At 45.8% G+C, this 16,904-nt stretch overlaps 1 protein-coding gene across 5 annotated transcripts in view; it reads left to right on the forward strand.

Annotated features, from left to right (window-relative positions):
• Positions 1-16,904, forward strand: part of agap1 (ArfGAP with GTPase domain, ankyrin repeat and PH domain 1) — a 190,055-nt gene that overhangs the window by 80,664 nt on the left and 92,487 nt on the right. For all 5 annotated transcript variants that reach the window (XM_053637461.1, XM_053637460.1, XM_053637459.1 and 2 more), the window contains exons 2-3: positions 8,735-8,793; positions 13,638-13,725. In XM_053637461.1, the coding sequence (XP_053493436.1) occupies positions 8,735-8,793; positions 13,638-13,725 (147 nt within the window). The remainder of the gene's footprint in view (positions 1-8,734; positions 8,794-13,637; positions 13,726-16,904) is intronic.

The raw sequence follows: 16,904 nt of genomic DNA on the forward strand, positions 1-16,904 counted from the left end.
TGCATTGCATTCGTCTTGCATTATATAAACATTCACATAAGAATGATGTAAATTGGGAGGAAGGGCGCGTCTCGTTATCCATGACGTCGTTAAATCTCCGGCTCTCAGACCCTCACTGTACAGAGCAGACGCAGAGAGAGGTGAGAGTGCAGAGGGAAAGCAAGACCTCGCGCTTGCAGGACAGTACTGGTGATATTTGGAAAGTTGCTAAGGTTTGTCCAAAAAGTCGCTAGATTTATCGCTAGGTGCTGTTCTTTGCAAAAAAAGAAAAAGTTTATAAGTCTGAAAAGTGGCTACGTTGGTAACACTGGTCTACACTGACCGCTAGATAAAAGTCAGACTAAGCTCCGCCTCTCCTCAGCAAAAAGAAAACAGAGGGAAGAACTGGAGTGGCCTGCACAGAGCCCTGACCTCGACCTCACTTACACCTTTGGGATGAACTGCAGCGCCAGCATCCCCAACATCAGTGCCTGACCTCGATAATGCTCTCGCGGCTGAGTGGGAAAATCCTTGTTCCAAAATTTAGTGCAAAACCTTTCCCAAAGATCAGAGGTGGTTGTAACAGTAAAAGGGGGACAAAGGGTACGTTTACACGACAGCGATGTACTAAAAACGGAAGTTTTTCCTTGCGATTTTTTAAATTTTTAAAAAATTTTTAAGTTTCGTGACAACGTTGTCAAAAACGAACCCCGTCCAGGCACTTAGAATCCCGATAGTTCGACTTGGAAAATTATCCCTCGCCAATCTCCAGGCTGCACCGCTCGGGGACGTCCTCAGTAGCAGAATGTAGCCTCCAGTTGATGAGAGCTCCATCCAGACGTACTGCGTCATTTACTTGAATCCCAGAGAGGAACGACTTCATGTATTCATGGCCTTCATCCTCTGCCGGGAACATCCCTGGTGATCGCGTTTGCACCCTCAGCTACTCGCTGTGGCGTTCTCTCATCGCATGTACAGACGCTATTTGAATTTGGCGAGCGTGTGTGTGTATATATATATATATAGTGCTGGCATTAGAGTGTAGCATCATGACCAAGTCGTCAGTACGTGTGCGTATTGGACAGTGACGGGATTCGGGAAGGAGCACCGCACCACAGCGCAGTGTTGAGAAACACATGGACCCGTGGGAGCGCGTTACGCTTAAACAGAGGCAGAGAGTCGAATTTCCTCTCTCTGGTTATTGGATGAGTGAAGTAAACAAGCGAAGTGGAAATGAAATAAACGAGTCTAAATGCGTAATCCGTTTGTCCCAGGCGCCAGGGCTTTCATCCATCCCTTCCCAGTGTTTTTTAAGAGTATAAAGGAAGCCATTTGAGTTTCAGACCGTGTGTGTTTTAGGGGCTTCGGTAAAAAACAAAATGGTTGCTGCGTGAGAGCTGAAGATGGTGGATTTTAACATGGGATCTGCGTTGCCATATGAAATGATCCAGTGGCTGTCTGAAACAGGTTTCCACGCTCTTCCAGAGCTCAGTGGTTGCTCGTGGATCTCCAGCTCAGCTCTAAGTGCGCATGTTTTAGAGTGATGTTAATCGTAGCGTCCTTTCGCTTTTCTAGGGTTGGGGCATTAACTCGGGCGTCATACATCTGAACTGCATCTCTAACGGGCTATGCAACATGCTCACATGCAAGCTGTCAGCATCGGTGCTGCAACTGCTGAAGCACATTTGTGTGTGTGTGTGTGTGTGTGACCTAGTTCTTCAGTTCCCCTCAGGCTTGAGGCAGCGTCTGTGAGAGCGAGTGCAAGGGGGCGAATACTGTAGGGAGAACGTATGAGAAATGCGTAAATGGTGAAGGCACCCGGAAAGCCGCCGAGTCTCAGGGATTCCCCGAAGACGACGAAGGCGCACGTGCAGTCCTAAACCGTTCAAAACCCAGCGCGCTCCGATCTGCCACCAGAACAGCCGAACCCACGGTTCGACCTAACCAAGCCACGAGGAAGCTGTTCCCCGTGCCGCGCTTCTGCATCTGACGCCAACAGCGCTTTGTTTGAGAGAAGCTAATCTCAAATTCCCCTGAGGTTTCCATGATCATCATCTCGCGCTTACGTTCTTCTTTTCAATCTGCTAAAGGCGGTCCTCCTACACATTGTTCCATCGGCGGGTTTCCGCAATCCGTTTTCTCACACACACACACACACCAGCATGTGTGTGAGTGGATGTGCACAAGCCCATAGCTGCTGTGATGTGTGTGTCGTGTTGGATCCCAGACTGAGCGGGTGGGAAGGATAAGCAGGTCATGGGAAAGTAGAAATGGACAAGTGGCTGATTTAATAGCCAAACTAACAACACACACACACACACACACACACACACAAACATTACTGTAGTATCCCACTGTGCTAAAGATTTGATTGGCTACCACAGTACTCTGGAAAGACCAATATTTAAACTTGACTGTAGTAATAAAAGCGCTTCATTAAACTCTTCTCGCCTCTAACAAACTGCACCACGGTTCATTTGGATGACGATAGAGACGCCGATCTATTTATTTATTTTTGAACGCACCAGGAATTCGCGTTATTTCGTCGATAGTCAATGAACAGACGTTCTTATGAGAGACGGAGAATGTAGCGCAATCGAGCGTTATTCTCCTGAAAGGACACGTTCCTCGCGTGGGTTGCGGCACAGGTGCTTGCGCGGGACGGATGTAATGGCGAGAAATAACGAGCAGAAATATTCAGCGCACTGCAGAAGATTTACTAGGTGCCGGGTCAGTATGTCAGCCCTACAGCAGCAGCGCACACAGAAAGGAAAAACTCCGATTGGATTAGCTTTGCACTCACATCGGCAGTGCTTGTTTATTATAACGTCACCATCGACGCAAACATATTTTTTTCACTTATCCGGTGAAGGAAAACAGAACTGACGGCTCGATACGAGCGCAACGGTGGGGTAAAATGAAACGTGGCGTTCCTTCTTACCGTGAGCTTCGTATAGGGGTAAATATGGTCCATCTCCATCCATCCATCCATCCATCTTCTATACCGCTTAGCCTTCCTTCAGGGTCACGGGGAACCTGGAGCCTATCCCAGGGAGCATGGGGCACAAGGCGGGGTACACCCTGGACAGGGTGCCAATCCATCGCAGGCTACTACGGACACTTTAGACACGCCAATCAGTCTACCATGCATGTCTTTTTATACTGGGGGAGGAAACCGGAGTACCCGGAGGAAACCCCCGCAGCACGGGGAGAACACGCAAACTCCGTACACACAAGGCCACGGTGGGAATCGAACCCCCGACCCTGGAGGTGTGAGGCAAACGAATCGAAAAAAAAAATCGAAATCCTTCAAGACATCGCTTAAAAACAACAAAATAGAAACCTTGTCACTTGAGTCGTCACTGAGAGGTCGACCCTTTGGGAGTGATAATATATTGTATGTATGCTGCAGATTGTTGAGTACACTAACAGGATGAAATTGGGAGGAAGGTTGAACGAGAAAAAACGACTTCTGACCTTGGCCTGCCAAGCTCCCGCCAGCAATAATCAGATTAGATTAGGTGTCTGACAGATTGTCACGGACGTGTTCATGGGCTTGCGTTAGCGTTAATTCGCTCAGATAGGGGCTTTCATTTAAAAGCCAGATTAGTATTTGTGCCGAGAGACGCGTCAGTCAGTGGCTAGGCTTCTGGTCCCGCTCCTCTGTCTTGACGGCTTCTGCCTGCTCTCAAGCCTGGTTTCTGCTTTTGGTAGCCGCTCAAAAAGAACCAGACAAACCTTGAGTGTTTTCTGGTTTAGCAGAACAATAGGAGGATCGTAGGCTGACCTTCGAGAAGGTGATGTAGGACATCTGCGCAAAAACAAAACGGCTTTATCAAGCCCCGATGGTGATAAAGACGTTGCCGGTGTCTGTGTGAACCCGTCTGTGGAAGGTGATAGAGTCACAGCTGCATTGCATCGACTTTAGATAAAGAAGAGAATGATGCCTACAGACAGATCAGAAGATGTATATTGTGTACGCTGCATTCAGGAGTCCCAAATGTCTCCATGTATACAGCTGGGGAGTATGTTTGGCAGCACCACGTCGGTTGTGCCTTCGTCAGCGGATGCTTCTGCGTCCAGTCTTTTTAAATTTGTTTGGCAACAGTCGTGTGTGATGTGCTCGCCATGTTTCCTGCTAAAGTCCATCGCGACCTTGCGACAGCTTCCCCATCCAGCCACGAGAATCATTTCAATGCGTTCTTCTTTTGTCAAAAGCATTCTGGGAAACTATATATACAGTGTCGGGGGGGATAAGTATTGGACGCGTCAACATTCAGAGGAAAAAAAAATGAAGCCGTTAGAATGGTCCAATCACCTGACTCGAATCCACTTGAACAAGATTTAAAGACGGTATGTTTAGGAGAACGGGTCAAAATCACACCTGAACACTGCGGAACATTCATTTCTTCATACAGGAAGCGTCTTGAAGCGTCGTTACAAACAGAGACTTCTCTACTAAGTATTAAATACGTTTCAGTTAGCGTGTTCAGTACTTTTTTCCCGTGTCATTCCTCTTTACTACACATAACTTCATTTATGGACTTTAATGTTTGGATTTCTTTATATGTGTGGATGTCTTGAGTTGATACCAAAGTCTGGTGAAAATTTCACGTGAATAACCTCGTTGGAAATATATTCACTGACTAAAACGTTGACGCGTCCAATACTTATTTCCCCCGCTGTGTATTATAAACTAAGTATGAAAAGTGATGGATACGTTTGCTGAAAACTGTTCATTTCCCCCACGTATGGAGACGTTGGGGACGGCGTGTAGATTTACTCCATGCACGATGGTGAAATAGTTGAATACGTGAATATGATAGCTTTTGTATAACAGCAGCTCTGACTGTAGTTGTGTCAAAGCACAGCGCCGTACTAATATGTTACTGTTTCTATAGTAACAGCTCATTCGAAGACTGATTAAAAAAAAAAACGTGTCGTTATTTAACAAAGAGAAATAAAATGGATCATTTGATCTTGTTCCATCTTCCATTTCTTGAACATTTTTGGAAGGAGACTCGGCTCAGGATAGAGAACTTCTGCTCATTGGGGGGTGGGTTACGTTTTCAGATTATCCGTGCGGCCGGCCGAGATTATTCTACGCACGATATCTCAAGAGCAAGCGGTTGAATTTTGTAGGATGTGTACGAAATAATCCTCGTAACCAGCAGATGAACTGATTTTTTAAATTGTTCCAAACAGGGTCAAAGTCACATCAAGGTCAAATGTCTGAAATAGTTTGTCTTCGATTGCTCGCTTCCTGTTTTGTCATATAGAGATGCTACCATACATGTTCGTGGTCAGGAACCCGAGGCTCATTTTCTTCATTTCCATTGCCATCAGTCCATCCATTCATCAGAGGTTTTGGAATGGATCGAAACAAGGTCAAGGGCACAGCAAGGTCAGGAGTATATTTTAAGGATATTTCTGGCATACACATAGTATGAAGTCGGAAGAAGGAGTAGATTTGTTGGTTCAAGTTCAAGTGGTTTTATCGTCCATCCATCCATCTTCTATACCGCTTTATCCTTTTCAGGGTCACGGGGAACCTGGAGCCTATCCCAGGGAGCATGGGGCACAAGGCGGGGTACACCCTGGACAGGGTGCCAATCCATCGCAGGGCACAATCACATACACATTCATACACTACGGACACTTTAGACACGCCAGTCAGTCTACCATGCATGTCTTTGGACTGGGGGAGGAAACCGGAGTGGTTTTATTGTCATGAGACGTCACAGAACTGAATAAGATCTATAAACATTCTATATAAAGTGCACATGCAGATGTGTGCTAACAATGCAGGACAGTACAGTAACTACTAAAACAGGACAATCGGCGCAGTAAGTGAGCCAGGTAAAGTGTATATAGTGACAATAAATTAGATACTATATATTTTTTAATAATACAGAACGGATCATTTATAATACTGGTGACTGAGGCATCCGTCGAATTTGACTCGTCCTTACTTCAAGTGAGAGAAAAAGAACATGAGACGCTATTGATGGAACGATTGTGTATCGTTCTTACTGCTCTAACGTCAGTGATGACGGGAAACAGGGAAAAAAATATATAAAGATTAACTGATAAAAAGTGCAGCGTATCGTTCTTCAATTGCTAGAATAATTGCTCTTTTTGCCAAATTCCTGTGGTGTAAGAGGAATACAACACATTGTTATTAAACAAAAAACACATCTTTTTTTTTTTTGTTTTTTTATTTGCTTATAGCGTTTTTTTTTTTTTTTTCATGGTGTATCACACTACGTTGTTGTTGATTATTTTCCTATAACTTATCTGTCGAGCCACACGCGATATTATGGAGGCTACGTTCTGCTACTGAGGACGCCCCCGAGCGGTGCAGCCTGGAGATTGGCGAGGACGGTGCCGCTTGAAGTACCATGGAAATGGTTTTGGACCTCAATTCCACATGGACGTTCTCGCTGTGGTTGCCGTGGCGTTAGGACTGTAATTACCACATATAATTTTGCACTCGGGTCTCCTTTCGTGAACAGCGGACTAATCAGACTTCATGTGAAAGCCATAATGAACTTTCTTTTACTCTCACACTATGTGTGACCCGGATGAGTACGGGTTCCCTTCTGAGTCCGGTTCCTCTCAAGCTTTCTTCCTCAGATCATCTCAGGGAGTTTTTCCCTCACCACCGGCTCGCTCAGTAGGGCTAAATCCACACACTTAAAATCTCTATCCTGTGTTTTACATTTCTTTAAAGCTGCTTTGAGACAGTGACTGTTGCTAAAAGCGCTCTGCAGATAAAACTGAATTGAATCGATTGAACTCTTTACTTGATATTATAACGATCGACGCTCTTACTTCACTACATTTTGGGAAGTGTGATTGAGAAACATAAGACTGATAGCCGTGCTAGCTGTAGCAATACACGTTCCGAAATCGGACACCATTTCCTAAAACAAAGAGGCGGAGTTGAAGCTCCTGATGCTCATGCTAACGGACGAGGAGGTGGGCGGCTCATCTGGATTCTGTTTCAAAGGGCGAATTAACTGTAATGCCCAACTTTCCGAAGGTCGTCCACGTGCTCAGATTGCAGAAACGTTGAAGCGGCAATTGTTTTCCTCAGCGGAGGTCTCGCGAGCAACATGCGAATTTCTCCAGTGGTTTGTTTGCAGGCGCATGCCTGTGTGTATTTACACTAGGTGTGACCTCAAAATGTGTGTCTGTGGTTCTGCGCCTCCAAGATTTAAAACAAAAAAAAGTTTTCTTCTAATTTATACTCACAGGATTGATCATATAGAAGTACTGGACCGTTATGTCAGGAAGATATGTGTAATGTAGCACAGTGAAAAGAATCGTGGGAATATTCACGCTGCACTGAGTAACCAGTGTAAAGGGAAGCGGTGCTGGGTTGTAAGGAAATCCACGCTGAGGTGGCGTGATGTGACGTTATTATTCACACCCTCGCTGCGTGAATCCAGGAGATTCAAAAGCGACGTTCACTTACACGGCACGTCGCAGCCAAAACGTCTCCGTCCGCCAGGTTTCCAATTCAAAACGGTGAAATGGTACAAATTCTGTTTAAGGTCTGTATCCGGGGTTGCAGCCGTATTCCGAATACGATGTTTATACGAGTGCAGGCGTCGGGATATTCCTGCATACGTGTAATGCGGTGTTGTATGTGTGCCCGAGCTGCCATTCCTAAATACCTAGCCTACGGCTGAGTATCTGTTAGCACCCACGATTCCTTGCGGACTGAGCATGCGTATATATGTCCTCTCAGTGGATTTTGTGAATAAGGGGTTTACATGCAGCAAATTAATCATTGATTAAAACAGGAATATTCCAGGGGTGGGAATCAGAATTTGTGGAATCGGTATATTTTCTTAATGTGAGTCGGGCAATCGGCTCGTGGCGTTTAAACACGACTCGGTGCTCGTTTAAATGTTAACGTCGGATTAATATCGGATCATTGACGTGCGTGTAGACGTAGTCGCTGACGAGCTCTGTTTCTCTTGAAACGTTCTGCTGTCGTCATGATTGTTGTCATGGGCTGAGTCTCGGATCAAGAAAGCTGAACAGCCCGTTCCGTAGGGTTAAAGGTGACCATGAGGAGTTTTAAAAATGTAACCGCGTTAGTGTTGGTACTCGGTAACGCTCTAGAATAAAGTACATAAGGGGTAATGGCGGCTTGGTGGTTAAGGCTCTAGGTTACTGATCGCGAGGTCGGGAGTTCAAGCCCCAGCACTGTTGGGCCCTTGAGCAAGGCCCTTAAGCCTCTCTGCTCCAGGGGGCGCTGTATCATGGCTGACCCTGCGCTCTGACCCTGGCATGCCGGGGTATGCGAAGAAAAGAATTTCACTGTGCTCTAATGTAAATGTGACTAATAAAGACTCTGTCATTATATTTATTTGATTTTTATTGTTTTGCACTGTAACATTAGTCATCCATTTAAGTTCATGCGCCCGTTTTGCGGCGGTGCCAACATCTGCACTTGCGTTTGGTAGCGGTTACTTTCGCTTCATGCCAACTTGATCTCGGTGAATTTATGAGCCTTTGTCTCGTGAGCCGTTAGAGTACGTAAAGGCAGGACTGTGAGCTTCACAAAAAATGTGAACAGTGTGGGTGGGGTCAGAAGGGTGGGATTGGGGGTGTGGCTTCAGGATAATCTTGAGGATTACGTAGTGAGAGTGTATACTTACTGTTTATACTGCTTGTGTAATTTTGTTGCATCATTAATGACCGACGTGTGTGTGTGTGTGTGTGTGTGTGTGTGTTGCAGATGCCTTTGTGAACAGCCAGGAATGGACCCTAAGTCGCTCAGTACCAGACCTCAAAGTGGTGAGTGCTGCCTGCTTTTCTTCTCCTGTTCTACACAGATCAATATGACTAAAATATCTCATTTCTACGGTGCACAGTATTCCATCACCTCCATATCACGATCACCGCGAGCACACCTGTTGTGTTACATTCAGATAAAACGCAGCAGACGTAGGGCTGCACGATTACGGCCAAAATGATCATCACGATTATTTTCGATCAATACCGAGATCACGATTATCGATTGATTTTAGGGACGACATATTTTTATTGCACTTTCACGTTTAAATAAACAGACCGCTGCTTTCACCTCCATGTCGTGCTACGTTCCTGCTCATGTACAAATCCTTACATCAGATTAGACTGGTCCTTAAAGTGCATCATCTCGTAGAAGCAGAACATTAATAAAACTGATTATAGGATAAATAAAAATAAAAATGCCATCAACCAAATGAAAATATGCAATTAAATACAACAATATGCAACCAAATGAAAACAATTCAGGCGAATGCAGAAAAGGCATTAACAGTGTTTGCAGGAGGAGAGACGCAGACAGATCACGCAATAGAGCGGTGACGCAGGGACGACGCCATTTTGTACCGGAACCCGGAATTTATCATCACACCGGTTCCCTCGACAAAAACCCAACCGGATTTTCACACAGGCTTTGGGATTATTGCAAAAAATAAACTCTGTGATGAACAAAAGTTTACAACACTAACACGTTTTGTCCATCGAGATATTTTTCACAAATGAACACGACTTTTATGAAGTTTGAAACCTACATACAATCGCCGGAAATAAACGAACTACACCACGGTCGCTCCACCTCAACGTCACCGTCACCGAACTTCCGACTACTTTTCCAAACTTGATTTAAAACATTTTCCATAATACGGATTTACTCTGCGGATGAATCTTCATCCGCGGTTTTTTCAGGGAACTGTGCACAGCACACCTGAACCAGTATACCTGCAGAGTTTTTTCCTGTTCGGCGCGATGACGTTTAATTTCCCCGACAACCTCCGTAGTCCCATTTAGCAACATGTTAGTGTCATGATTTCCCCTCGCACAAGCGCTGGAGCTAAAATGCTAACTCGTTTACGGGTTTTGACGTCATCCCTGCGCCGCTCTATGGTGATCGGCTGTAAGTTTAGGAAGCGCTTGATCCGATCCGCAGCGGAGTTTTCCGTGAGCGGAGGACGGATTTTAAACGTCGATATCGCAGTCGATCGTGTTCATGTGATCGCGGGCGGTCGAAATCGTCATCGATATTCGATTAATTGTGCGGCCCTACTCTGACGCTACTTTTTCAATTCGATTCAATTACAAACTGAAAAGAAAGACCCGCTGAAGACCGAGTAACGATTAAATATGCTGCTTACGGTCAGAGTTTGTAACTGTTATTAAAAGACGTACAAAAAGTACGTCCTGCGATAACGTGGAGTGTGCTGGCATTTTCGTCATATCGTCCAGCTCTAGATTAAAGCGAACTGCACAGAATTCTTCCGGAATCTGTCTGACAAATGTTAAATGTCGGTGTACATTAGCGGCGTGTGTTCCGACTCATCGTTTCTGCTAGCTTGTGGCTAGTAGTCATGGTCTGTAATGTAGTGCTGCGACCAACGCTTATTTTCCTAATCGGTTAATCGGCCTATTAGTTTCTTCTTCTTCAATCGATCGATCGATTTCACTTAGGGGTGTACTCACTTTTGTTGCCAGCGGTTTAGACATTAATGTCTGTGTGTTGAGTTATTTTGAGCGGACGGCAAATTTACACTGTTACACAAGCTGTACACTCACTACATTGTAGCAAAGTGTCATTTCTTCAGTGTTAAAGATGTAATCAAATATTTACACAAATGTGAGGGGTGTACTCACTTTTGTGAGATACTGTGTATAGATATAGAGAGAGATGTAGGGTTGTGTGTATATATATATATGTGTATATATATATATATATATATATATATATATATATATATATATATATATATATATAATTTGCTGAATGTGACCCGGTGTTATGGGTTAAAAATGTACTTAAAATGGCGTACAGTACCTTGTAAACGAATTGGATTTATTTCCATTAAAGGAAGATATTTATGAGGTGTGAAGACTAGTCATGAGATAAGTGTATGTTATTTTTAAGCAGTGAAAACTAAGTTTTAGAGTGATTAGCTGCGTTTACATGGACAACAATAATCCACTCTTAATCCGATTAAGACGATACTCTGATTAAGAAACTAGCATGTAAACAGCTATTTTTACTTACCTTAATCTAATTAAGGTCATACTCGAATTAAGCTCTAATCGTATTAAGACAGGTGGAGTATTCCTGTTTTAGTCGCATTATGGACGTGTATTACAGACGTGTACACACCTTAATCACATTATGAACGTCGTGTGAGAGTTTTCACCGCATTCTGCGACAGGACACGATCACACACGGCCGTTTTACGTTTTACGGCGAACAAGAGAGTTCGGCTGCGTCCCAAATCGCATACTTTCCTACTATAGGCCTGTAGTGGGGAGAAATACACGTATCTCGGCTACTATATAGACGGTAAGTACGCGGTTTGGGACGCGCCTACCGCTTCAAGCAGTCGTCTATTAGCACGTACAGCATGACAAATAATTAACCGCACTTAAAGCGTTCGTAAAAAAAATAAATAAAAACACCCAAAACTGTATACGGTTCCATAACGAAGACCAACTGTATGTCGATACGTGAAATTCTAGAGGGACGTCGGACGGCGTGGCGCGGTGACGTAATGAAGCGGGCTGTTAATCTAATTATGTTCTAGAACGTGTAAAACGGGAACATGACAGGAGTATTCTAAAAGCGACTCATGTACACACCTTAATCACATTATTATCTTACTCAGAGTAAGCTCAATAATTACACTACTGCTGTCCATGTAAACGTAGTCACTGTCTGTTAACCAGGAAATCGAGCTTGCAGATTTAATGGGTTCAAATAGTTTTTAGTGTTTATCTGCTCAGTGCCCAGGCAGTACATTGTACCATTCTTCGTACAGTAGGTCATGGAAGTTCAAGATTTTGGTCAGGGCAAAGTCATGGAATTTTCCACGTGCCTTGCAGTGGGAGGCCTGTACACTAGACGGTAGAGGACATAGCGTGTAGTGTAAGTGTACTGTATGTCATTTGGGACACAGCTTTGGTCCGTACTCTCCGGTGCGTGTTTTCAGAACAGAAGTGACGTGATGAGTAAACGAGCCCAACTAATCAGTGATGACATTCCTTGACAGCGATGGATTATTATTGATTTTATCGGTTAGTTGTTGCAGCTCTACTGTAATGCCCTTACTTTCTGCAGACTGAGGACCAACATCTCTCTCGCCGCTGTTCTATTAAACAGTTCCGTCATCCTGTGCTGTCGGATTAATCAGAGCGTTATGCTTGGGTAAACCATCAACACGTTTAGTGTCACCATGTGAGGTGAGGGTTATCGCCAGGGTTGCCAGACTTTTATTTTTCACTCTCTGACTTGTCATGCAGGTGTAAAATTACCTAAGTGCTGATTCGTACTATTTAAGCAGCGGCACCTGGAACGGTTCCTCACTCGCGAACAGCCCTGGTATGAACATTAGCAGCTGTTTATTTTTCAAAGGAAAACCTGTCGGCCTTTTTATTCAGTCCTCCCAAAGGCTTCACAGAAACCACGTGGAACGATCGTTTCTACCAATCTGTGAATTGAGCTTGCTGTCATGTGACCATCTGGTCCTGCAACTAGTGTTGGGTGTTAGGAGGCAAAAAAAAAAAAAATCTGCATGACGATACAGTTTAAACGTGATCACGGGCTCAGTCAGTCCGTGTATGCCTCAGGGTCGCGCAGGCGCTGTGCATTCGAACTCTTATGTAGAGTGTAGAGCAACAGCGTGGACTCATCGAGAAGCACCGATGTAGAGAGATACAGCCCACGCCGAAAGTATCGGAACAGCAAGGCCGATTCCGTACGGTTCGCTGTCTGTCGAGGGGCGTTTGGGTTTGGCATGACGAGAGGAACGAACACATCTCGGTGTAAACACGGGGAGACGAAAGCCGAAATTCCGATCTATCGTTTGATCTCGGACTCAAATCATTCATTCGTCTAGCGCACGCTTCTATCCAAAGCGACTTAGAAATGAGGAAATACGAGCAAAGCGATATACGACGCGGAGAACGATACAAGTAGTGCTACCGTACAGGGTTTATAACTGAGAAGCAACGTGCGCGGAGTCGAGGTGTAAGAACCAGAGTACGCTTTTAATTGTATTTCTTTATTTATTTATTTTGAAATAACGTGGAGGTTAGTGTTAAGTGCTCACGGAAGAGGTGGGTGTTTAGCTGTTTTTTTTGAAGATAGTGGTCCAGATTGAGGTCGGAAGTTCATTCCGCCACTGAGGGACGGTTAGTTTATAGTGGAAACGTTCCACTTGGCCTGGCTGTTCCAGAACTTTCCGAGCGGACTGTAGCTGTCATCTATTTGGAGGTAGACGTGTGGATGTTTTAATGACCGCGTGTTGCGAAATGATCATTTAGCTCAACACGAGCACTATATTTTCATCTCTATAACTCCTCAGCACATGAGATCGATTGGCTGACGGCGCAGCGACAGCTCTGAGAGTCGACCATTCACACGGGGCTGAATTAGTGGCAGTGTGAGCGAGTTACTGAGTGACGCCGCACGCTGTTATTTTCATGTTCCGTCTCTTAATCTGTCACTTCTCGTTCTGTGCCGGTCTGCTGCACCAGGGAAACTGTGATACTGCTCACTCCTGCCTCTGTGCACCGTACACAATGCATTATCTTATTAACGTGTGTGTGTGTGTGTGTGTGTGTGTGTGTGTGTGTGTTTGTAGGGTATTGTGGGGAACTTGGCCAGTGGGAAGTCTGCTCTGGTGCACAGGTATCTGACGGGGACGTACGTTCAGGAAGAGAGCCCAGAAGGTAATATTGACTGTGTGATGGAATATTGTGGTGTAACAGACCTGCAGTGTTGGAAGCGAATACAGTACCGCTGTGTCCGCTCTCATCACTCCCCTGATACCTGCTCTCAACACTTCCCCTTCCTGCTCTCAACACTTCCCCTTCCTGCTCTCAACACTTCCCCTTCCTGCTCTCAACACTTCCTCTTCCTGCTCTCAACACTTCCTCTTCCTGCTCTCAACACTTCCTCTTCCTGCTCTCAACACTTCCTCTTCCTGCTTTCAATACTTCCTCTTCCTGCTCTCAACACTTCCTCTTCCTGCTCTCAACACTTCCTCTTCCTGCTCTCAACACTTCCACTTCCTGCTCTCAACACTTCCTCTTCCTGCTCTCAACACTTCCTCTTCCTGCTTTCAACACTTCCTCTTCCTGCTCTCAACACTTCCTCTTCCTGCTGTCAACACTTCCTCTTCCTGCTGTCAACACTTCCTCTTCCTGCTCTCAACACTTCCTCTTCCTGCTCTCAACACTTCCTCTTCCTGCTCTCAACACTTCCTCTTCCTGCTCTCAACACTTCCTCTTCCTGCTGTCAACACTTCCTCTTCCTGCTCTCAACACTTCCTCTTCCTGCTCTCAACACTTCCTCTTCCTGCTCTCAACACTTCCACTTCCTGCTGTCAACACTTCCTCTTCCTGCTCTCAACACTTCCTCTTCCTGCTCTCAACACTTCCTCTTCCTGCTCTCAACACTTCCTCTTCCTGCTTTCAACACATCCTCTTCCTGCTCTCAACACTTCCTCTTCCTGCTTTCAACACTTCCTCTTCCTGCTCTCAACACTTCCTCTTCCTGCTCTCAACACTTCCACTTCCTGCTTTCAACACTTCCACTTCCTGCTGTCAACACCCTCTTCCTGCTCTCAACACTTCCTCTTCCTGCTCTCAACTCTTCCTCTTCCTGCTCTCAACACTTCCTCTTCCTGCTCTCAACACTTCCTCTTCCTGCTTCTCCCTTTCTGCTGGTTTAAACTGGGACAGTTACGCCTGATCCTTCAGTCATGTCACTAACAATCTTGCTTGCTCTCTCTCTCCCTCGCTCTCTCTCTTTCTCTCTCTCTCCCTCGCTCTCTCTTTCTTGCTCTTTCCCTCGCTCTCTCTCTTTCTCCCTCTCCCCCTTTCTCACTCACTCTTTCTTGCTCTCTCCCTCGCTCTCTCTTTCTTGCTCTCTCCCTCACTCTCTCTTTCTTGCTCTGTCCCTCGCTCTCTTTCTACCTCTCCCCCTTTCTCGCTCTCTCCCTTGCTCTCTCTCTTTCTCACTCTCTCCCTCGCTCTCTCTCTTTCTCTCACTCTCTCTTTCTCACTCTCTCCCTCTCTCTTTCTCCCTGTCTCCCTTTCTCTCTCTCCCTTTCTCACTCTCTCTTTCTCCCTCTCTCCCTTTCTCACTCTCTTTCTCGCTCTCTCCCTCGCTCTTCTCGCTCTCTCCCTCGCTCTCTCTCTTTTTTGCTCTCTCCCTCGCTCTCTTTCTCCCTCTCTCCCTTTCTCACTGTCTTGCTCTCTCCCTCGCTCTCTTTCTCGCTCTCTCCCTCGCTCTCTCTTTCTCGCACTCTTTCTTGCTCTCTCCCTCGCGCTCCCTTTCTCCCTCTCTCCCTTCCTCACTCTCTTTCTTGCTCTCTCCCTCGCTCCCTCTCTCCCTTTCTCACGCTCTCTTTCTCCCTCTCTCCCTCACTCTCTCTCTCTCTCTCTCTCTCTTCCTCTCATTTCAGCAAGCTTTATCATCATGACTGTATACATGTACAGTATTGCCAAAGCATTAGAGGAATGGCGTTATTGAAGGAACTGTTATTAATAAACATCAGTTTAGTGTTTGTAGAAGACATATTATCAGCATCTGGATAAACATGTTACATTAGTGTCCGTGTAGAAACACGGCGATGAGAGAATAGAAACCATGCGTTGATGCAAATATTAAATCTCTCTATCTCTTCTTGTCTGTCGCGCCCCCCCCCCCACCCCGCTTATATTCTGCATGTATAATTGAGTGTGTGCAGCACACAGACAGATTCACTGTGATATGCTTCCATCTCGAGGCTCAGCTTTCAGCAGTGCTGTGTTAATATTTCATCTCTGTAGCAGGGTTACTGTCAGCTCAGCTTCAGTGTGCTCTTAGCTGCACGACGGACTCAATTTCCATCGAGTGTGTATGTGTGTGTATAAGGCCCTGTTTACACTAGTGCTTTTTCGTTTTAAAAACGCGTAACGGTTGCTACGGTAACGCCCGTCGGTTACACTACTCCGGCATTTTCGACCCTCGAAAATGTAGACTTTTGGAAACGCCGAAGAAACTCCGGGTTTCAGTGTAAACAGACCGAAACGTAGACTTTTGAAAATGAAGGCGTGACTCCGCCCACATTCGCCCCCTGATCGGGTTTTCTGGATCATTGCGCATCCTTCCCTGATTCGTCAAGGCCCTCCCACGTGACCATTACGCTACCTCGATCGTATACACACCACCACGGAGACCGAACCGCGAGCTTTGCTGGCTTTGTCGTCATTCTCAGCAGCCATTGTGCAGTTCAGTTCTGTGTTTTATAAAACTGCAGCTGCTACACGCGCACGAGGCGAGCTACGATTAGAGAAGTCTCCGACAAATCTCATGTCAAGCGCCGTAATCCCTACGTGGAGCGCCGGTTTGTCGTGCCTGCCGGAGTCTAGCAGCCGGCTTCCTGTTTACACTCGTATACGCGTATCCGGTGTGCACGAATGGTCATGTGACATGCGTATCCGGTCGCGCAGTGTGGACGGAGATCGTTTCTGAAACGCGGCGGAAACGCCAGCGCGGACGAGGATCGTTTTCATTTTGAAACGCCGCTTTAAAACAAGAACGCACTAGTGTAAACAGGGCCTCCGATACACGGTGTAGCGCTGGCGTAAACACAATTTCCCCAAATTATCTGACGCACACTCGCCACAGACTCGGCCAGGTAGTGACTACACACTGACTGTCTTCAGCCTTCACTCGTAGTCCTCCTCCCTCTCTCTCTCTCTCCCTCTCTCCCTCTCTCTCTCTCTCTCTCTCTCTCTCTCTCCCTCTCTCTCCCTCTATCTCTCTCTCTCTCTCTCTCTCCATCTCTCTCTCTCTCTCTCTCCATCTCTATCTCCATCTCTCTATCTACCTCTCTCTCTCTCCCTCCCTCTCTCTCTAT

This window comes from Ictalurus furcatus, chromosome 12 (assembly GCF_023375685.1).
Source record: "Ictalurus furcatus strain D&B chromosome 12, Billie_1.0, whole genome shotgun sequence".
Taxonomy (NCBI): Eukaryota; Metazoa; Chordata; class Actinopteri; order Siluriformes; family Ictaluridae; genus Ictalurus; species Ictalurus furcatus.